This window comes from Cucurbita pepo, chromosome LG03, assembly GCF_002806865.2.
Source record: "Cucurbita pepo subsp. pepo cultivar mu-cu-16 chromosome LG03, ASM280686v2, whole genome shotgun sequence".
NCBI lineage: Eukaryota > Viridiplantae > Streptophyta > Magnoliopsida > Cucurbitales > Cucurbitaceae > Cucurbita > Cucurbita pepo.
The window spans coordinates 11,568,581-11,591,049 of record NC_036640.1 but is presented as its reverse complement, the minus strand read 5'-3'; the positions used below and the strand labels follow the sequence as shown (position 1 = coordinate 11,591,049).

The 22,469-nt window shown below is 35.5% G+C and overlaps 3 protein-coding genes across 4 annotated transcripts; 2 read left to right on the top strand and 1 right to left on the bottom strand.

Moving 5' to 3' along the window:
• The first annotated feature begins 313 nt into the window (after positions 1 to 313).
• LOC111790479 (pentatricopeptide repeat-containing protein At3g22670, mitochondrial) lies at positions 314 to 2,393 on the top strand. The gene has a single exon (XM_023671392.1). The coding sequence runs from the start codon at positions 610 to 612 to the stop codon at positions 2,242 to 2,244; it is 1,635 nt and encodes a 544-aa protein (XP_023527160.1). The 5' UTR covers positions 314 to 609; the 3' UTR covers positions 2,245 to 2,393.
• Positions 2,394 to 2,491: 98 nt separating this feature from the next.
• Positions 2,492 to 10,006, bottom strand: LOC111790476 (ATP-dependent RNA helicase SUV3, mitochondrial). 2 transcript variants are annotated; one of them, XM_023671386.1, is made up of 16 exons: positions 9,650 to 10,005; positions 8,704 to 8,812; positions 8,034 to 8,155; positions 7,715 to 7,905; positions 7,058 to 7,198; positions 6,697 to 6,819; positions 6,383 to 6,460; positions 5,968 to 6,136; positions 4,882 to 4,994; positions 4,676 to 4,756; positions 4,171 to 4,236; positions 3,997 to 4,061; positions 3,782 to 3,827; positions 3,579 to 3,695; positions 3,022 to 3,113; positions 2,492 to 2,934 (listed from the first exon to the last, which is right to left on the bottom strand). In XM_023671386.1, the coding sequence occupies exons 1-16, from the start codon at positions 9,714 to 9,716 to the stop codon at positions 2,820 to 2,822; spliced, it is 1,695 nt and encodes a 564-aa protein (XP_023527154.1). In that variant the 5' UTR covers positions 9,717 to 10,005; the 3' UTR covers positions 2,492 to 2,819. The 2 variants fall into 2 exon arrangements, with proteins under 2 accessions (XP_023527154.1, XP_023527155.1); XM_023671387.1 differs by lacking the exons at positions 2,492 to 2,934; positions 3,022 to 3,113 and having other exon boundaries at positions 3,793 to 3,827; positions 9,650 to 10,006.
• Positions 10,007 to 18,093: 8,087 nt separating this feature from the next.
• LOC111790475 (type IV inositol polyphosphate 5-phosphatase 7-like) lies at positions 18,094 to 22,036 on the top strand. Its single transcript, XM_023671385.1, has 13 exons — positions 18,094 to 18,607; positions 18,709 to 18,796; positions 18,870 to 18,941; positions 19,043 to 19,127; positions 19,208 to 19,312; positions 19,395 to 20,151; positions 20,241 to 20,437; positions 20,511 to 20,619; positions 20,723 to 20,871; positions 20,970 to 21,257; positions 21,488 to 21,551; positions 21,678 to 21,774; positions 21,852 to 22,036. Exons 1-10 carry the CDS (start codon positions 18,578 to 18,580, stop codon positions 21,190 to 21,192), a joined length of 1,815 nt encoding a protein of 604 aa, XP_023527153.1. The 5' UTR covers positions 18,094 to 18,577; the 3' UTR covers positions 21,193 to 21,257; positions 21,488 to 21,551; positions 21,678 to 21,774; positions 21,852 to 22,036.
• Positions 22,037 to 22,469: the final 433 nt, after the last annotated feature.

The window sequence follows — 22,469 nt, the reverse complement described above, 5'->3', positions numbered from 1 at the left end:
CCTTTTATAATTTAATTTCTAAATAATAAATCTCTAAATTGTTATTCTCATTTTTTAAATTAACAATTTTATTTAACTTAAAATTGAATTTTGTGTACAATAATATCCCTAAACTTTCGGACTCCATGAATTTTTAAAATGTCAAACAAATTACAAATAAATTAAATAAAATATTCAAGAATTTATTAATTTTTTAAAAAAAAAATATTAGAACATATCGAACACACTAAAGAAAATTAGAATCTAAATTTGTAATTTAAAAAATGATTTTAAAAATAACTTTTTTAATTATATTCATTTGTAGAGCATTCTGCTTAGATATATTACAGTTTTTAAACTCAACCCCAAACCCTAAATGGATAATACATGTAATTTATTTATTTTTTTTAATGGAAAAAAAATGAGCTTATCTCGGATCGAACCGAACCGAACCGGTCCGGAGTTGAGTTTTAATAATTGTGGGATGTCTCCATTTCGCCGCCGAAGCTGTTGAGATGGGCGGAACTCAATCGAACACCTCTCTAAATTTTCATGGCTAGATCATCTCGCCTCCCCTGAGCATATATATATACATATAATCTGTTCTTGAATGAGCCAAAGTTGTTCGAAATGGCATCACAGTTACAAACTCGCATCATTTTTTCCTTGCGGAACTCGATTCGTAGCTGTTACTCAGCCAAACCTCTCTGCACCATTAGCGGATCGACCCAGGACTCCGAGTCCCCCGAACTTCCGGACTGGGTAAAGTTCTTCGATACTAGAAGCTCTTCTCATTCAGATTCTGAGGATGACGTCTTCGTTATTCCTCCATTGGCGCATTGGCTCGAATCCCAGAGGCTCGAAGACCACAGTAAAGTTGGCAAGAAGAAACTTGGCGAGGCGAACGATAATGAAGTCGACAAAATAAGTTTGATGCTAAAGAATCGATACCCATCACCGGAAAATGTTGCAGAAACTTTGAATGGAAGAGCTTACAGGGTATCGAACACTTTGGTTGCACAGCTGCTGAAGAGATTTGGGAATGATTGGATCCCAGCTTATGGTGTTTTCAAGTGGGCGAAAGACCAAACACCTTACCGGCATTCACCTGAATCATATAACTCCATGGTTGATATCTTGGGGAGGGCAAAAAAGTTCAGACTTATGTGGGAGTTGGTCGATGAGATGAGTCATATAGCTGCGTATGTGAGTCTGGAGACGATGAGTAAGGTTATTAGGAGGCTTGCGAGGGCTGGTAGGTATCAAGAGGCAATTGAAGCATTCCAGAGGATAGAGGAATATGGCGTTAGTAAAGACACAGCAGCCATGAATGTGTTGATGGATGCATTAGTCAAGGAGGGCAGTGTGGAAGATGCCCACAATGTGTTTGAAGAATTGAAGGGTTCAATACCTTTCAATTTGACCTCTTTCAATGTTCTAATACATGGGTACTGCAAAGCTAGGAAGCTAGATGAAGCATGGAAGATCATGGAAGAAGTTGAGAAACAGGGACTTGAACCTGATGTGATTTCCTACACTGCTTTCATTGAAGCTCACTGCCGCGACAAGGACTTCCGAAAGGTGGATAAGATTCTGGTGCTAATGGAACAAAAAGGGTGCAGACCTAATGCAGTAACTTTCACCATTATAATGCAAACTCTAGGGAAGGCAAAACAGATAAATGAAGCTCTAAAGATATACGAGAAGATGAAGAAAGAGGGTTGTGTGCCTGATAGTTCATTCTACAGCTCCCTGATATTTATTCTTGGTAAAGCTGGTAAGCTCAAAGATGTTAAGGAGATAGTAGAGGACATGACAAACCAGGGGGTTAATCCAGACGTGTTGACATATAACACAATGATATCTTGTGCTTGTGCGCATTCCCAGGAAGAGACAGCTCTAAGATTGCTACGGAAAATGGAGGAGGATTCGTGCAAGCCAGACCTCAAGACTTACCACCCTTTATTGAAGATGTTCTGTAACAAGAAGAGAATGAAGGTGCTGAAGTTTCTGTTAGATCATATGTTCAAGAATGATGTAAGTATTGAAGCTGGGACTTACTCGATTCTGGTGCGTGGGATGTGTGACACCGGAAATATCCATCTTGCTTGCTCGTTCTTCGGGGAAATGGTGTCGAAGGGGATGGTTCCAAAAGACTCCACATTCAAGATGTTGAAGGAAGAACTTGAGAGGAAAGGTATGTCAGAAGAAATGAAAATCATTGAGAAGTTGATGCTCTGTGCAACAGAGCAAGATACGAGTTAAAGAATAAAATTCATAATAGAGCAACTAGCTGTCTGGACTATATGTTTGTTCAAGCAATCTTCTCAAAATAGGGTCTCCTACAAAAATGTATCCATTTACAGTTCTGCCAGAGAAAGGACCAATGCAAACAAACATTTCTATGTTCAACGTGATTGCAAAAAGACAAATTTAAATACAAACATTTCTACTCAATAACATGAATATAACATACAATCATATAGTATAAAGATGAATTCATAACTATATAAGATCGTGAATAGCTTCTAAATTACACCCACGTATTTCCTTAGAAAAAAAAAATGAAATATTGTTGGGAAGGCGTATACAAAAATCATTTTGTTTGTATCCGCAATGTAAAATAAAAGGTAAACAGATTCACTCACGTATCCAGATTTACCAGAATGATTCATGCGGTAAATAAATAAGATAACCTACGTCTAATTGGAAGGGTCAAAATGTAGAAAGAAACAACCTTTTTGCTTGGTGAGGCTCTGTTCTATATAAATACATTAGCGTGATAAAGAAAACGTTCGATAGTTCTCAGCTCTTCGAGCTACTGTTATGGAATTAGTGTCTCAGAGACGTCGTTTAACACCAGAGGATAGGAGGGACCTTGAGCGGATACTCGACTTCAATTGCCTTGTTTTTGGTCTTTGCCATCCTAGTCTTCCCAGAAACTCCTCAATCAACCTGCATACCAATATTTAGCAATTAGAAATCACGCAATGATGAGACAGGATAACACTAAATGTTACCGGAGGATTACGGGTATCGTACATGCTGCAGACTGACTTCTGTGAAACTGCCAGTTCGCGGTCCGGGAATGATTCCTCCAGTCGGAAACTCAACCAGACATAGAGATCCAACACCTTCAAATACAATAGCAACAGATATATAAACTCAGCATTTGGAGGTGGACTACATTTTAGATAACATTCCACCATGGACTTGAATGTAATGAAATAGGAAACCAATAAAACTAAAAGCAAATAAGCAAGTTAATTAACTTTGGCCACCTTTTTGCAACTAAGAATGCTTGTCAATCAAACATGGAAAAGCTGGAGTGGAAACAAGCTATACCATTATTATATGATTAATGAAAATTTATGCCTCTATTTTATTTATATGCTTGCTTACTTTTTGGGATGCCTAAGCATTTATAGCATTATTGTTTCTAAACTAACTTATTTGTGTAATGGAGTGGTTTCAACGTCTAGACTAGGTTAATCTAAACAATTTTTGAGCCATTCAATAAGTTCAAGTTCCAAATCTCATCAATATTCCAGAATCTTGAGAGAAAGAGAGGCAGAGAGAGCTTAGAATTATATTTTCACCTTGTGAACGGATTCCAGCTCCTTCAGTGCAGCTTGTGTTTCTGGCACTTGAAGCGTTCCTGCTGTGAATATTTCTCGTAGCCGAACAACGCCTTTATTTGCATATTTTGTAGCAAACTGTTTCATTGTGCATAATGCATGCAATCATATAAGTTGTCAATTTATCAAAATAAAATATAACAATAACCACGGATTAATTAGACCTGTGTAAGACCTTGGGATGTAATTTCATCAGCCATGTCCACAGGGCTGCATTAAAAATGGGGCACCAACTGATATTAGTATAAACGAGTTTGCAAGGAACTCCAAAAANTGATGATAGATTAAAACTAGTATACTGTGTCAAACTGAAACCTTCATCAGTGAAAAGACTCAGAAATCTACAAATGACTGATAACAAGATGCACTTTTCTTTTACCTTATACAGAAAAGGTACTTATCATGCAAACTGAGAGGCATCTCATCAAGGACGGCAGCAACTTTCTGATTCCAAGACATTACAACATGAATATTAAGAGGCATTATGAAGAGAGTAAAATAGTTGAACAAAACTCCTGCTTTCAACAAGACATCATCCAGTAGACAAACATACCAGCATTTCTTCACAGTCAGCAATGAAATAATTTTCAGATAATTTGGCATTCTCAACAAAGTGCTCCTGCATAAAATATTAAAATTATGAAACGATATTAGTCATAAGTCTATATTGTACATATAAAATGGGCGATGAGAAGAGGAACACCCTCTATCCATTGTGACCCTCTTGGACTAGTATCATGAAATGGAGAAAAACCATAATCTTTCAACATGCTCTGCTCTTGTAACAAATGCATATCGAACCAATCAAATACTTGCAACTATCGTTATTTAATTAAATGTTGCAACACAAATAACTAACAAAACTATGTTAAAAACTGCCAGGAATCTGATCAGACTATGTCCTATTGGAACCACTTTATAATGTCTCTTATCTCATGGATGCATGAGGTACATAGGTATCAAAGATCAAATATTAGGTACCCATGATTAATTACTAGACAGAACGATTAATATAAATATATCAACAATTAGTAGAAGAACGTCAAGCAGCAATCTACCAGTATCTGCCGCAGGCCATTTTCTGGGTGTAGACGGGAATATAAATACATGAGTTCAAAAGTTGGAAATAGTCCAGCTCTCTGCATCATTGAGTTTTCAAAACAAGATAATAAAACATGTTAATCATATATCTTAGATGATTTAAAAGAATTACATCAAGCCAACAAACCAATTTTGGATCATTTATTACTATATAAAAGATCACCTCTATAGTGGGAGAAGCAGACTTCAACGATGAATGAAGCAAGGGCAAATCATCTCCATTTATACAAGTTACTTCACCAATGGGAAATTTGGATCCGTACCTGCCAGCTCTACCTAAATATAAAACAAGAAATAAACCCAATTTCTGAATAATACAGCAGGTATGTGGAATTATGGAACAGTTGGTTATTGATGTTTGCAAAATTTGATGAAAGTATTACGATAGCAAATAGCATAACAAAATAATACATGCATCCAACAACAAAAGATGGGCCTATCTTTATGACTCCAAAATTGTTCAGACTCTGATCTTATACAATAGTCAACATCTTCCATTTGCAAACATGGAGACAATAAGGTTTATTCCAATTCATCCGGAGTGAAGATCATTGAGACCAACCGTGATAAGCATGAAGAGATACTAAGACCTCATCAAGGAAAGAGACTGGCTAACTACTTCAAAGGAAACACTATATGGTGTATTAGAACTTTGAATAGGGCAAGAAGTTAGAATTCAGTCGAGCAAATCTGAAAGAAATACATTAATAACCAGTAAGGAGATATTATCAATTGAAGCAATCATATTAAATAGTTTGTAAATAAAGCTGAGGAACTAAAGTGCCTTAGTCGGAATTAATGTGCTACAAGTATTCAAACTCAATTACGACCTTACTTGAATGAGATCTGTTCAATAGGTTATGTAACAGTATCCTTGAGTTCTTAGTATTCAAGCTCAATTACATGCCTTTAGCAGACACACCTTACAGTTTCTGACTCTTGAAATCATCATAAGATTCGTAGAATGATTCATGTTCTACGAATGCAGGAATTGGAAGTCTCACAGAGCAGATAAGAATTGAAATATCCATAAATCTTACAATCCACTGATTTCTGCTATATTTTGATGATAGACTGATAATATCCATAGACACGTCCAGGTTTCTTATCAAAAAAAGAAAGAAAAGGAAAGAGCGTCCATAGACAATCACTAACCCCCATAGCAAGTCCCAGCATTTGCCCCCCAAATTTTCAATCAAATTCTAAAGAACATTTCCTCATATTCATAAATTAATGCCAGCTTGATTACCTGCAATCTGTTTGATCTCTGGTACAGTGAGATCCCGCATCTCAAAACCATCAAATTTCTCCATAGTTGAAAATATGATCCTCGAGATGTTCAAATTAAGACCCATTCCAATGGCATCGCTAGCCACCAGCACATCAAACTCACTGGTTGTATCATTGAACATCGTTGCCTGCAGTTCTAAGAAGCATCATAACTCAGAAAATTCAGGGTTGCCAATATAATCAACCACTAAAGTTGGACATGGAGCAGAGTAGTTAATTGCAGAAAACCTTTTAAGAGAGAAAGCATGCAAAGGACAAAAGAAAATTAGTCACTATTTAAGAATATCAATAATGAAACTCCTATACAAAATTGGAAAGCGGAGTTATAACCAAGCCAAGTTAAAAGTTTTATCAAATCAGGCAGATTCTAATACCTGCCTCGTTCGAGTTTCTGGTGGTAGTGAACCATAAACTACAGAGCAAAGATGTCCACCCTCGCTTTCAATTTTTCTCTAGAATGAAAAAGAACAAAAACAGTTAAGAGTTTAAAAATTACACCAAAGTTGTTGGAGGCAGCGAGATAGCTAGTTGTTGAACCCAATAAGCAGTAACAGTAAAAGGAAGGAGAGATGGAGATAACTGAAGTTCCAAAACTGTGCGGGTAACAGTTTTGGATAAGAAATTATCAAATGAAATTTTTGAGGCTGTGCAAATAATAAGCATTAGACAAGATAATGAAGAGACTGACCTTATAAGCATATATTTTACGACGTGAAAAGGTGACGATGCAATCACCCTTCCTAATATTAGAATATGGTCCAAGTGGAACCTTCATTGGAATCAGAGGTGAAAGTCTCTCATAGTATTGCACCTAAAGCAACGAAAGTGCTAGAAAGCTTTAAAAACAAAAATATGAATATGAAGCAAAAGATAATTATCAACTTGAAGCCTTGAACTGTTAAAATGGATGGAAAGACCACCAGATATCAATAATAGCATATATGTTTCAAACTCATACGATGGTTTAATGTGGCATGACATAGTAAACACTGCAGAAGAAAACCTATCATTTTTCACATGAGAAGAGTAACATGAATAACTTTCATTACCTCAATGTCATCACCGGTTACTTTGAGAATTTCCTGAACAAGGGGTACAACAGCCGCATCTCCACAAAGATGAAGCTCATCAGCACAAATTCCAAGTAGTGCACGTGTAAATGAATAACCTCTTGTCTTACATCCCAACATCTGAAGTAAGAAGACCCATAACAAATTAACTAAGTTTAAAGCTACAATATTTTATTTCAACCAAGAGTTTACAAGTTAGAGGCCCAATTGTCCTCAACCACTCTACTAAAGAAATCAAATCATCAATTTTGGTACCTTAAAACACTTTTAATGACTCAAAACGTGAAGCTTAACTCAAATATAAACGTATATATTACAAGCATTCATTTCGTCTTCTTTTGGGTACAAAGAAAGAAAATCTTTATTTTGTGCTTGAGTCATGGTGAAGCTTCAAAAAATAAAACCTAATGTTATCAGAGCATGGTTCTTTTTTTTTTTTTTTTTTTTTATTNTCCAACTACCCCAGCTATATCTAATTCAATTACTAAATATGTATAGCTACTTCAATTACTAAATATAAATAGCTACAATTTTCAGCACTAACAATTACTACAGGACAGAACTTTCTTGACTGAGGTATCATCAATTTTCTCAATGGTGATTCAAATTCCTAGGAGGGAACTGTGGTGAACATGCCTGAATTTCATCGATAACAGCACAACTGTAGTTGGAGGTTACATCAGCCATCTCAACAGTAACAGCCTTATGTTTTGCACCATCAACTTCCTCTCTTTCTTGTCCAGTGATCAGATCACAAGGGATTTTAGCCTTATTCAACCGCTTTGAGACTTCCCAGGCCAACAGTCTCAGGGGACCACAATATAAACCTGCATAAGAAGACAAAAGAAGGGATTCAAAAGATATCCATGAACATGATTTAGTCTCTCCATGATAATATAGAATCAAGAGAACAAGAAACTACAAACGTAAATTCATGATATTGATTGGCATGTACCAGAATCACTTGATTCAAGCCTCTTCAAAGCATTGTGAGTTTTGCCACTATTTGTTGGACCCATGTGCAGAAAAATTTTGCGGTGTTTCCTTCGTGCATTTGGATACCATGAATGGGGACGTCTAGGAGTACAAAGAACCCAATTAAGGATTGATAAACAGAGGAATGAATGTAGCTCTTGCAAATGGTTTACAAGAATTATAGATGGGTATGCAGAAGTAAAATCATTGGTCACATAAAGATAAGAACGGTTAGAACTCCAACAAAAACAAACAATTGGGAAAATAAGGCACTTCTTGATCTTCCCTCTTAAAATAACGTGAATTCTGGACTACATGGAGATTTTACCACATTGTAGCTAATCTCCGTGACTGTTTGATTCACAGTCTAAAAAAGTATCCCTGTTCCAATTGTATTATAACTATTAATTGGTAGAAGTAATAGGTTGATAATGGAACTAGCAATCATATTGAGGCAGTCACACTAAATATTTTGTCTTCTGGTAGGGGTATCGAACTTTTAAAACCTTCTGAATAGACTCAATTCATCATAACCCCACAGTACATTATTAAGATAATTTAACAGTTGAGAATGCTGGGGAAAGCAAAACATACAAAAATCAAACGCTTGAATTAGAAATTTCACGCAGTTTTAAGCCTAATAGTCTTACGTCAAGTCCGTGAAGTCAAATTTATGGGTACTGCTGTAGATACTGTATAGCCTACAACAAGAAGGTCCAAACTTCAGTTGGAATTCCTGGTTTACTGCCCCCACAAAACCTGCAAAAGTAGAAAACAAAATGTTCATGCAACACAAAATGGGATTCATATTTGCCATGCTGTAGTACCCTAATGTTTTATCTTACATGCTTAATGATTCGGTGTTAACCCCATAGACCAGTTCAATAAACATGCATGGAATCATTCATACTTTCCAACAAAGCATGAGTTTACTTTTAGTTTCTCGCTAAAACAAATCCCTGTCTCAACAAAATAGATTATTTTGTTTTATGCAAAACGAGAAAAGTGGAAACAAGAAAGCCATAGCATCCATCATAACACAATTATCACATACATTATAACTTATCTAACACCCTACTATATGCAAATACTATTTTGGAAACATTTGTTTTTCAAATTCCTTCTAATGTTTACCAAAAAAGGTCCACATTGCAATGTCCAACTCGAAAGACAACAAATTCATCCAATTCTAGCCACGGGATCCAGAAAAAAAAAAAAAAGCATTTGCGACAATATTGCACACAAGAACCAATACAAATAAAATGGAGAAAATACTCTTTTTTTTTTTTTTTTTAAATAACCATGAAAAAAACATTCCTCGATGCAATTTCGCTACCCTAATGGCAGAAGAACTCTTCAAACATCAAGAAATTAAACACAAAAACGCCGTAGACATAATGCCTTTTCATAACCATTCTCTTAGAATGACATCCAGAATCAATTCCATCGCCAATTGGGCTGAACTATCAAGCCTTCGAATAGCTAAAAGCTAAAAAAGAAACTTAACAGCAAGGACTAAATACACAGCCTATTGACGACAAGACAAACGAAGCAGACAGATAAAGGAAGACAAGAAACAGGCCCAGAGAATCAAACCGGGAAGAGCCGAATAACCCGCCGGAGAGAAGAGCCTACGGCAGAAATACATCGACGCCATTGTCATTTAGGATTAGAAGCAAGTTGCGAGTTGCAAAGACATGGTATCTGGAAGAACTTGAGTGTGTGTGAAAACATGGAAAACGAAGGAAAACATGTGGTCAGCTGAAAATCGCAGAGGTTTCTTCCATGGCCAATCCAATTCCGAAACTCATTCTCTGAATTCTCGGAGCTCCGTAGGCCTTTCTTCCTCGTACACGCAGACTTCGGGTCCTGAAATCTTCAACCAATGACTTCTATGTTTCTATTACTCGTTTAGTAGGATGCAATTGTGGCGCCTTCGTTGTACCGCGCATAATGGGGCGCTCCCAATTTCACCCTCTACACCAACCTGGAGTCGGCTCGTTAGATTAATTAATTTAATATTCATTATTTTTTAAAATATTTTTTAGATTTTATTAATTAATTGAATTTCTATTTTTCATGAATTTATTGTGTACATTTAAAAAATCTATTATTAGATACAAAATTTTATTTTATATTTTATTTAAGTTGTAATTAAAAAAAAAATGATACTAGCATCTATTGTGCATGCCAAGTTCNAATTATATTTTACTAAAAATGAGTTTATTACGGAATTATTTTGTTACCATCTACAAATTATCCTCAAATATCAATTCGCTATAAATACTCTATTAATCATTTTAAAGTTATGCTCTTAAAAATCAATTTTCATGTTTTTCTTTAAAAAAATCTTCAAATTAATTTTTTTTTTTTTTTTTTTTTTTTTTTTTTTTTTNTTTATGAATAGTGACTTATTTGTTATCAAACATTATAATGGCAGGGGCAAAACAGTAAGACAAATAACTATATTGATTAAAGCGGATAAAAAAATAAAATACCATGGGCTCACTCATAAACTGCCGGCCCAATTCAAACGATGACCGCAAGAATAAACAGCGGAAGGCCCATCAATGTAACAGGCCCAAGATCTCAGCCCATAACGAGTTTTTTTTTTTTTTTTTTTTTTTTTTTTTTTTTTTTTTTTTTTTTTTNTGGTACAATGATGATGCTTGGAGCAGCATGCTTGTGTGTCCGGCCCAGGTTCACATGACCAGCGTGCGGGTGGAAATGCATTATTTATTTACATTAATCTTGTTATTAGTTAAATAAATATAAAACTAATTCCGTAATAATAATAATAAGAGTAAAGGAATATTGTAAATTTGCACGCCCAACACAAACTTGCAGGCTTCTAATCAGGCATGACGGCAACCTAAGACACTCCTAATTTACTAATACAATTTTTTTAAAATAAAATTTCCATTTCTATTTATTAATTTTTAACTAACTAACATTCTCACAATTTAAGGGGCCTCCAAGCCAACGTTAGTTCTTCCTTCGATTGATGTAAGATCTCACAATCTATCTCTGTTTTGGACACAGCGTACTCACCAGCACACCATCCAGTATATGGCTCTGATACTATTTATAACAGCTCAAACTCACCGTTAGCAAATATTGTCCTAATTGAGTTTTCCTTTTCGAACTTCCCTCCAGATTTTAAAAATGCGTTCATTAGGAAAAGGTTGTTGGATGATGAAAGTCCCACGGCTAATTTAGGAAATGATTATGGGTTTATAAGAGAGGAATACTAACTTCGGTAAGAGACTTTTTGGGGAAGCTCAAAGTAAAACCACCAAAGCTTACACTCAAAGTGGATAATATCAGAGTCGTGTTCGTCTAACATGGTATCAGAGAAAAAATGTGGACAATATCATACCATTGTGTAGAGTTGTGTTCGTCTTCGTCTAACACTACACTGGTAAAAAAAAAATGTTTTGTTCCCCTCTCCAATTGATATGAGATCTCACAATTCACGGACCCTCTCTTCAATTGATGTGGGATCTCACATCACCACTCCAATCACCTAAACGCCATTTAAACCAAACGAACGCTCCATTTCGATTACTCGACACGAGAAAACAATATCCACGAAGAATACTTTTGAACCAAATCTTATTCGAGCCTTAGAAAAACCGAACTGAAATAGGCAATGTGCGTAATTATGAATGAGACAATAGAAAGAGATAAAACAATTGAAAACCACACGTTTTGTTGATAGCGAAGAAGGTGATAGCATTAATACTATGAATGCGAAGGCCTTTTCTTGGGTCAGCTCATAATATCAGCCCCACACAACTCTCATCAATGCCTCCTCTATTCTTATCACACATCAATATCTCACATTTATTCACCATTTTTTTTCTTTAATTTAAATATTTGTTCATACAAAATACTTTTTAAAACCAAATGCTTTAAATTTTTTGACCCGTAAATATAATATCTCCAACCGTTTGATACAGATTTGAACACAAAATTACACGGAATTCAATTTTATGTATAACAAGCCTATGAACTCCAACCATCCTCGAATAATATATATATATATATATAGGGCTCAGACCCACCGTTAGCAGATATTGTCATGTTTGGGCTTTCTCGTTCAGGCTCCCAGAATGATTTTAGGGTCCCAAAACAAAGGCTATATTGATAGGAGGAAAGGAAACCATTTGATTTTTACTTTTTGACTGTAAGAAAAAGATGAGTATAATATAAATTAATTGTCTCACTTCCTTCTTTTCAGTTCATAGGGTGGTCCAAAAATCCTAGGTTCTAATATATATTTTTATCATGGATCTGCATGAACTGTTCTACTAGATTATTAAACAAAACACACATAATTATTAATTAATTATCACCAACACATGATTAAGGATTTGAATCTTTCTAAATACAATTTACTTTAGATTTTTTTTTTATGAACCAATTATCAATATCCACTTTAACTCGGAGTCCTACGTATATATGTTCGACTCCACTGCCTAACTATTAAGTTTAGGTTTGGTCAATTTGTAAATTAAATTAAGGGATAAAAACGAAATGACTATGGATATTACAATAATCAAAATACAATATTTCTTACTCTCCTGTCGTGTGTACGTAATGGTAAGTTAACTTATACAAAATATTTTTCGGTTATAACCTTACATTTGAAAAGGGTTTCATAACTTTAAAACGGTTCAAAATATTTCAAGAAAATTTTCACATGGTAGAAGAATTTAGAATATCGATATACAAAAACTAAAAGGTATAAATGACATCATTTACGATTCAATTTCAACTACATACAAAATTCAAATCGTGGCTTCAATTTATTTCAATTCAAAAGTTATTGTTTACATCATTTACAACAACATTCACACAAAAACAAGTTTTTACAATTTAAATGATGTCACGTACGTCCTTCTACGTGAGATCTCATATTGGTTGGAGAAATAATGAAACATTCTTTATAAATGTGTAGATACATCTCTCCACCGTACGAGTTTTAAAACTTTGAGGGAAAGTGTTTAAAGGAAAAGCTCAAGAAGTATAATATCTGGTAGCAGTGGCTTTGAGTTATTATAAATGGTATCAGAGCTAGACATATGGCAGTGTGATTGCGAAGACACTCAATTCTTCGAAGAGGAGAACGAAGCAAGTAGGGTGTGAAAACCTCTCCTACTGAGCATTTTAAAACCTTAAAAGGGAAAAGTCAAAGAGAACAATATGTGCTAGTGGTGAAGATAATATCTACTAACAGTAGACTTGAGTTGTTAGGATAATATGTACTAGCGATAAACTTGAGCTATTACACTCAATTCTTACACGTTGGATTTGAAGTGGGAGTAGTTCGACGAAATTGGTGGGTTGAAAGATGAGAGGGTGAGGGACAGGGATGATCCCAAACTAGAGAACACAGCCCCAAGGATTAGAAGCATAGTCATTTTCAGTGGTACCCATCCACCATTTTTTTGCTGTTTATGGGAATATTATCTGCCCACTTCCATACAAAACCAAACACTCAAAGGTTTGCATCAGTAACACAGGGTATAAACAAGCAGTAAATTACAAAGAAAGGGACTTGAGAGTTGAGACACAACAGGGAATTATTAGCCCCTTTTACTTTTCTACCATCTTCTAAACCCTACCTTATTTTTAAAATACGCACGTCACAAACTCATACTACCCTACTTATTTCGATCTCTAGTATTTTTATTTTTTAAGAACTAAAATTGTCGTTTTTTTTAAGTACGCGATTACAATGAATCGAAGCGATCCTAATAATAATAATAATAATAATAATAATAAAACTTTTATTTATGCAGTCGCAAAGCAGGAATCTTTCTGGGGGTGGGAGAAAAGAAAAAGGGGAGAAAAAGAAAAGGCAGCTTGTTACTGGTGGCAGTGGTGGTGGAGGTGGCGGTGGCGGTGGCCGCGATTCACCGGTCTTGGCTGACTTGTGAATTGTCTATTTTACCCCTCCTGAGATTCACTGTCCCAGGCTTGGCTTTGGATGTGGTCTGGGAAACAAAAAGCAAAAGCGCCAATCAAATCTTCTCTCTTATTTCTCTTTTTCTTTTTTTACTTTTATTTATTATTATATTTTTACGTGGCAGGATGAATATGCTGCTTTATTTTAGCGAGACTGTGTTTATGTTGATGAAATCTCAGCCGTTCATCAAAAGTAGTATCGGGATCTTCTGAGTCGTAAATGTATACATAAATTAGTAATTTTCTATTCATGCTTTCTCACATGAACTGATACAACATTCGAACGACAATGATATTGAATTGTTAATAAAGCCTTAAAAAAATTAAATATTACCGTTTCTACCAGCAAATTGCATGATTTAATCATAAAAACTCTAAAATTAAAATGTATTTTGTTTAGAACAATTTTAAGCTGGGTGACATTCTGAAACATGTGAGTGATGACAAAATGAAATTATTAATGTTTGTTAGGATTAAATGACAAATAATATCTTTAAAATTGTCCACGTGGAAATAATATAATTATTTGAGAAAAATAGTTTGTTTGTATTTCATTTACAAAACTATCTTTTTGACCGAATAGAATCTCATTTAATTAGGATAAGACTTTTATAATAATTTCAAAACAGGTCACGTCAATAAAAGGAAAATTAAATACTATTTGAAATTCATTAGATTTTTTTTTTGTTTTAAAATATATATAAAAAAAAAAAACTAATACCGTGTCCATTAAACTTCAAATTAATTTAAATTCTAAATTTTAAAACTATTTATCATTTTATTTCATTTAAAATGAATTCAAAATAATTTTAATTATACAAATATTAATTTATGCTGTTATAAACTTAATTAGTTGCTAGATTAATGCTTCCTCTATTTTTAAAATTTAACTAACCATTAGAAATGTATTTTTAAAAAGTAAAAAAGTAAAATAAAAATTCATCACTAATTTCTTTGTTTGATTTTCCACATATAAAAAATACTTTCGAAATCTTAACTAAAGTCAAAGGAAAAAAAAATAATAATAAAAAAAATCTTTGAAACTACTTTTTCAATCTCAAAATCTTGACTACCAATTAAAAATTAATTATTTTTTTCCCAATTTTATTTACAATAGCCTTTATCTTTTTAAAAAAAAAAATTAAATTTTTAGTCAACTTTCAAAAAATAAAAGTACATTATAAAAAAAAATTAATATGAATTTTGAAAACATTATTAAAAAATAATAAATAACGGTATTTATAAGAGTACGAGATAATGTTAATAAACTTAATTTTCAAAATTCAAATAGTCACGGAGCTATAGTTATCTATTTCGAATTTCTACTGTTTAAAAAATAAATATTAATAAAAAAATGGATTTTTATTTTTCTTCCAATAGGAAATAACTAAAAATATTTTAAATTTTTAAATTTTTAATTTTTAAAACATGACTTTTATGAGACAAACTAAATAACTAAAAGAAAAAGGGAGTGAAAGGAATCTGATGATGAGGGTTTTACAAAAATAAGAGGAAACATATAACAAAATTCTTTTATAGATGCTTTGAATAATTGATTAAAAAGATGGCTTGGTGGGTCCCGCCATTTGAACATCTTCAACATGATCCCGTTTTGTCTACTAGGTTTGATTAAAAAACGCATCTATTAGGGAGAAGTTTCCATATTTTTATAAAGAATAATATCACAATCTAAGAGCTAAAGAGGATTAGCACTGGTCAATGTACCAGCGAGAACGCTGGTTACATGGGAGAAATATTGTGAGATCCCACGTTAGTTGAAGAGGGGAACATAACATTTCTCATAAGGGTATGAAAACCTCTTCTTAATAGATGTGTTTTCAAAACCGTGAGACTGATGGTGATACGTAATGAGCCAAAACCGACAACATTTTTCAAATGGTAATCCCACTAGCATTGCCTCGTTCTTTGGATATACACTAAAACAAACACAAAAAATGGGCCCATTTTTCTCTCTTTATATGTGTTCCTTTGCATTGTTATTCAATCTTCACTTTATTTTCCCTCTCTTTCTAAATGCCCACCTTCCAACACATTCTTCTAAATTTCATACAAAAAGCAAAACCACCATCCTTATCTTACCAACAATTTCATTATCATACAACATTATATTATATACTCCATAGTCCACTCGTAAGGATATTGTTCATTCATTTATTGACTATCATAATAGAAGGAATATATGAATGAATTCAGACCATATCTAAATGAGAGTGATTTTGAGGATAAGTCACTATCTATACAAATATGATGCACTTTCCTTTTTAGTAGCTCAATCATACGAACTGAAAATGTAAGCATATTTTGCTTGTAATAATTTTATGTTGGGTAAACGAAGCATGTTGGAAGGGCTCGTTGATTTTGTTTTTTTTATAAAATATAATTTATAGTAAAGAAAGTTGGGATAAAGGTTTGAGGAAGGGAACTAAAATTCAAGGCTAATGGTTATGATGAGTGAATTAAAAATTAATTAAAAAAAGACCCAATGAACATTATGATTATTGGAGGATTAGGGGTGTTTTAATTTAATTAATTTTTTTACGCCAAAAAAGGTAGAACAAATAGAAAATAAATATTAAATTTTAATAATAATAATAATGATAATAAAAGCATAGAGGTAATGAATTGCAATGTTCCGCCGTAACCTCACTATATTTTGTCCATTCAAAGAACACCTTTTTTTTTTTTTTTTTGGAAAGAAAAATTTATTTATTTTATTATTATTATTATTTTATGAACCAACCAATGATGAGGAGAAGGAAAAAGCCAAATGGAACTCATCACAGTCAAAATTGAATAAAACAACGATAAATTAAACAACGGCCAGGCTGGGACGACGGCGGTTGGGTGATTTTGACGCTCAAGGTGGCAGAGCAGCCGCGCGGTCGGCGGCCGGAATGCGCGTGGTCTCAATCTGACTCCATTTTTTTCCAAGCTTAAACCCATGTCCTTAATTTAGAAAATTTATAAATTTGATTAAAATAAAAAGCATGGATTCAATCTTTTAGATTTTTCATTTTCCTCTGTTAACTCACCATCCATCCTTTTGGGAGCTCAGCATCTCGTGGCACACTAGACATCTCACAATCAACTCCCTTAGGAGGTCGGGGTCCTTATTTACTGGGCACACCCTTCGATATCTTCTTGTAAGAAATGTTTTATTTTCCTCCTTACCCAACGTGGGATCTCACAATCCATTTTCTTGGAGGTAGTGTTCTCGCTAGCACAACTTTCTGTGTCTCTTTTAATATCATTTATAAAAGCTCAAACTCAAGATTTGAAACACTAGGGAGAAGTTTACACACGGTTATAAACAATGCTTGGACATGAGAGTATTGGGAATGAACTCCATATCCCATAACATTCGAGCCATGGTAGAAAATACCCAAAAAAAGAGCATGAATTTTGCTTGAAGTTCGTGAATCATTGGGGTCTCCTCTCCCAGTCAAAATTCTAAGCTAAAAAACATGCAGATTGGTCCAGAAACTGCCTTTTCTCCTACCTCTTCCAATCATTATTTGATGTGTTTTGGTATATAGTTGAGTATTCTCCCTCTGTTCTTGTCTCTTCCAAGGCAAAGGGTATTTTTCTTGCCTCTTGTTGTTGCAGAGATTATAAACAATTGTAATACAAACACGTAAAGTTGAAAGCTTTGATTAGTTTAAAACAAAATCTGAATCAAGCGAGAAGATGGGGGGAAAACACAAAACCCAAGGCGTTAAAGAAGGCAAAGGATTTGAGGTAATGACCCTTTTTGTGAAGTTACTGTACCTTCGCCCCCAAACATTCTTTGGGTAACAAAAGAAGAAAACAAAAAACAAAGGCACAAAACAAAACAAAACAAAACAAAACAAAAAACATTTAGTACTAATATTATACATGTCGCTTTATCTTTATTGCTATCTTTAGATTGCTTTTACTTTGATGGTAGACCAAAACAGGGCAGGAGAAGAAGGGCATAGGGGAGGGGGGTGTGTCTGTGTCTGTGTCTGTGTCTGTGTCTGTGTCTGTGGCTGCCCCTTCTCCATGGCTTTGCTGACCGAAGAGGGCAGCCTTTGGTTGAGAGAAGGGTAAAAAAGAAAGCTAAAATAAAACACATTCCCGTTGCTCCATCATGAAGAGAGACCCTTAACACTGACTCACTCATTCTCTCTCTCTTTCTCTCTGCACTTTAGACTCTTCAAATTCGATACTTTGCTGTTTTTTACAGAGAACGAGAAGCTCTATGGGCTTTATATCTCTCTAAAACTTTCTCTCTCTGCATTGTCTTCTTCTACTTCAAGAATCTCTCCCCATTTCTTCTTGTTTTGGGTCTCTTTTGTTCACTCAAAGGAAGGAAATTTTGGGTTTGATCTTCACAAGTGTTTGTAGAACTGGGTGTGTTTGGTTTTTGTGGGAAAACCTAAGATTTTGGCTGGAGAATCCTTGTCCATTTTGGATTTTGATGGGTGTTTTGAGGATTTGAAGCGAAACCCACAGATTCTGAGTGGGGGAAAGAGTAGTAGTGGAGCTGTATGAATTAGTGCTGGAACAATGAGAGATGAGAATTCTAAGAACAGCAAGGTTCTTCTTCAATTTCTTAAAAACCCATCTCGGATTTTGTTTCAAATCTTCTTTTTGTGAACAATCTGATTGTTGTTTGGTGTCCCTTGTTGGTTTTGTAGCTCTCATGGTCCAAGAAAATGGTCAGAAAATGGTTCAATATTAGGTGCAAAAGCGATGATTTTCAAGCGGACGATGTTGCTTATAGAGGTAGCTCTTTGAATTTCTTGTTTCCTCAATTGCAGAAACCCAAATCTAAAGCACTCCATCCTTTGTTCTACAGGAGGTGAAATGGATTACAGGAGCAGCAGCTTCTCAGAGAGAGAACCATGCACCATCAAGAAAAGCAAGACAGGTTCATAAACAAACCCCACTTCAACTCTCAGAAAATTGTTCATATAAACTTGGTTCATCTTCTTCTTCATGAAATTTATCAATCTGTTCATCAATTCACAGAGAAATTCAGCAAAAACGGCGAGCAGGGGCGGCGAGGGAAGATGAATCTTGACCATCCTCGTATTATAGATGTGCAAAACTATAGGTACAGAATTTGTTCTTCTTTTCTTGCATTTTGGTTGGTTGGTTGGTTTTGATTTGTAAACTGAGTGGCTTTGTCTTCAGCATTTTTGTTGCTACATGGAACGTGGCTGGAAGATCTCCCCCTAACAATCTAAATCTGGAGGATTGGCTTCATTCTTCACCCCCTGCTGATATCTATGTTCTTGGGTAATGATTATGATAACCCTTTGCTCATCTTTTACTTGCTTTCTTCGCCTTGGAGAAGAGAATAACGTTGGTAATTTTTCAGGTTTCAGGAGATAGTGCCATTGAATGCTGGTAATATACTGGGAGCTGAAGACAATGGCCCTGCTAAGAAATGGCAGGCTCTCATTCGAAAGACTCTTAACAATCTCCCAGGAACTAGTGGTGGTAATGCATGTTATACCCCTTCTCCAATTCCAAAGCCCATTGTGGAAATAAATGCAGATTTTGAAGGGTCTGCTAGACAGAAGAATTCGTCGTTCTTCCATCGCCGATCGTTTCAAACGACCAACAGCTGGAGAATGGACGATCCATCGATACCACAGCCACGACTTGATCGAAGATTCAGTGTTTGTGACCGTGTTATCTTTGGTCATCGGTCGAGTGATTTTGATCCTAACTTTAGATGGGGCCATAGGCCAAGTGACTACTCAAGATCAAGTGACTATTCCAGGTCTAGTGACTTTTGCAGACCAAGTGACTACTCTAGACCAAGTGACTTTTGCAGGCCGAGTGACTACTCAAGGCCTAGCGACTGCTCACGATGGGGTTCGTCGGATGATGATAACGTTCCGTGGGAGTCACCGAGCACGGTTTTGTTTTCGCCAATGTCCCATGGTGGTTCTTCATCTCAGGATGGTGGATATAGAATGCCAGGACATTCAAGATATTGCTTGGTTGCAAGCAAGCAAATGGTTGGCATATTTCTCACCATATGGGTTAAAAGTGACTTGAGGGATCATGTCCGAAACATGAAAGTTTCTTCTGTTGGTAGAGGATTGATGGGCTACCTTGGGAATAAGGTATCAATAATTAGATAACAATAGCAATTTTACCTTCCAATATCTTGAAATGTTTTGGTTCATTGAAACAAAGTACTGATCTACTGCAGGGATCAATTTCTATCAGCATGTCATTGCATCAGACAAGTTTTTGCTTCATTTGTACTCACTTAACATCAGGAGAGAAAGAAGGCGACGAGCTTCGAAGAAACTCAGACGTGATGGAGATACTCAAGAAGACGAGGTTCCCACGAGTGCACGGTGCAAGCAGTGACGAGAAATCCCCAGAAACAATCCTTGAGCATGAGTAAGATATTTTTTCATCTTCATTTGTATTTGTATTATGTTCATTAGTCTTACCGTGTCAAAATCTCTTGCAGTCGAGTTATTTGGCTCGGGGATTTAAACTATCGGATCGCTCTTTCGTACCGGTCTGCCAAGGCACTCGTAGAGATGCAAAACTGGAGGGGATTGCTTGAGAAGGATCAGGTAAGACCACATAACCTGATGCTTTGGAGCTGAATTGGTTATAGTTATTTAGTGAACCAGATGGTTTCTGTTAAAAGTATGAACCAACTATTTTCGAATGCAGTTACGAATAGAACAAAGACGTGGGCGTGTCTTTGCTGGATGGAACGAAGGAAAGATTTACTTTCCTCCAACGTACAAATATTCGACTAATTCAGATCGATATGCAGGGGAGGGCAATCACCCAAAAGAGAAACGTCGTAAACCCGCTTGGTAAGTCCATCTTGCTAGCCATTCTATTTAATCTAAACTCATTACACATTAGCTTAACAGAGAAGCATGATGCTGATTTACGTATTCTGTTTATGAAGGTGCGATCGGATATTGTGGCATGGGGAAGGCCTCCATCAGTTATCTTACGTTCGTGGAGAGTCAAGGTTCTCAGATCATAGACCGGTTTATGGAGTGTTTTGGGCCGAGGTTGAGTCGAGCCGAGGGAGATTAAAGAAAAGCATGAGTTATTCTAGTTCCAAGATTGAGGTCGAGGAGCTTCTCCCGTACGCACATGGATACACCGAGCTGAACTTTTTCTGAAAGTGAGATCATATGGCTACACAATGCAGCCATAAATAAAGTGAGGCCTGTGGAATCACTTAAAAGTAAGCTAATCCCCCCATTTTCCCCAACCTTTATAGCTAAGCCATTCTGGCCTATCTTTTTTCGCCTGACCCGAAACTTTGTATGTCGTAATCCTCGAAAATTTTCGAACAAGATTCCTCCCCAAACTAGATTAGGATTTGTTTGAGTCTCCTTTACAAAGCTTTGTTCCACTCTTCCATAATTCAACCCTCAAGAAAGCTATCTGATTTGACTGCAAATCTGGTCCCAGATGGTGGTGGAGCTCATCCTTGAAGGTATCGATCGAGACGTTTCATAGCCCATAGCCCGAAAAAGTATGCTTCTCCCCCCTCTGCTTTTCATTTTTCTCTTCATTCTTTCATTGAAATACTTTTCTTGGTTCTGCTGTGGGGTCTTAGCTTCTTTGTCTCCTATTGCTTGTTCTTGTTCTCTTTTATCAGGTCCTCATTCCTTCCTTCTCAACACATTGTGCCTTTGATCATCATATCTTCTTAGCTGCATAATTCGGTCTCGTAATCGACGACGCTTAGCTTTCAGGTAATGATCGTTACGCCCATTAATCAATAATTATGGCTTCTTCATGCTCTAATCATGAAAAGCTTATGCTTGTGCAGGATTGGAAAACAGTCATTGAGTAAAATTCTTTTCCTCCCTTCATTTCTTCATTCTTTCTCTGTCTAGGAATACACATTGGTTGCTAAATACAAGTGAATGATACTCATTACCATAGTGATGTAAAAGAGGTGAAAACCTCCACAAGAAAAGTTAATGAAAAAGATCATTTATTACAGTGTGTGAATCCTGAATTCCCCCTCTTCTCCTGCTGCATTTCATCACTTTTACTGTAAAAAGTTGGGTTTGTTGATTGGCTTCTCAGGCATGCCTTCTTCTTATTATATCTCATTACAAGCCAGCCTGTGATGGGTATTCAAATGAACAAAACTAGAACATAAAGCAGGGGACAAAGTTGCAGGTTTTGGCAGTAATGGAAACCAAGATTCAGAAAAGAGCTTTTGTTTTGTTGTTTTTAACTTTAAGAATGCTACCCACTGGTTGACTGAAAGGCCCAAAAACAGCCCCAAGTAATTGTAATCATGGCTAATCAATCCCTTGAGACATCATCAGGCCAATTTTAAAAGTAGAGTTGTCTGTGTTTGTCTATGGGATCCACAAAACATGGACACTGCTAAAACAACCTGCTGCTGCCATTTCTTTCTGTATTGTATTATGAT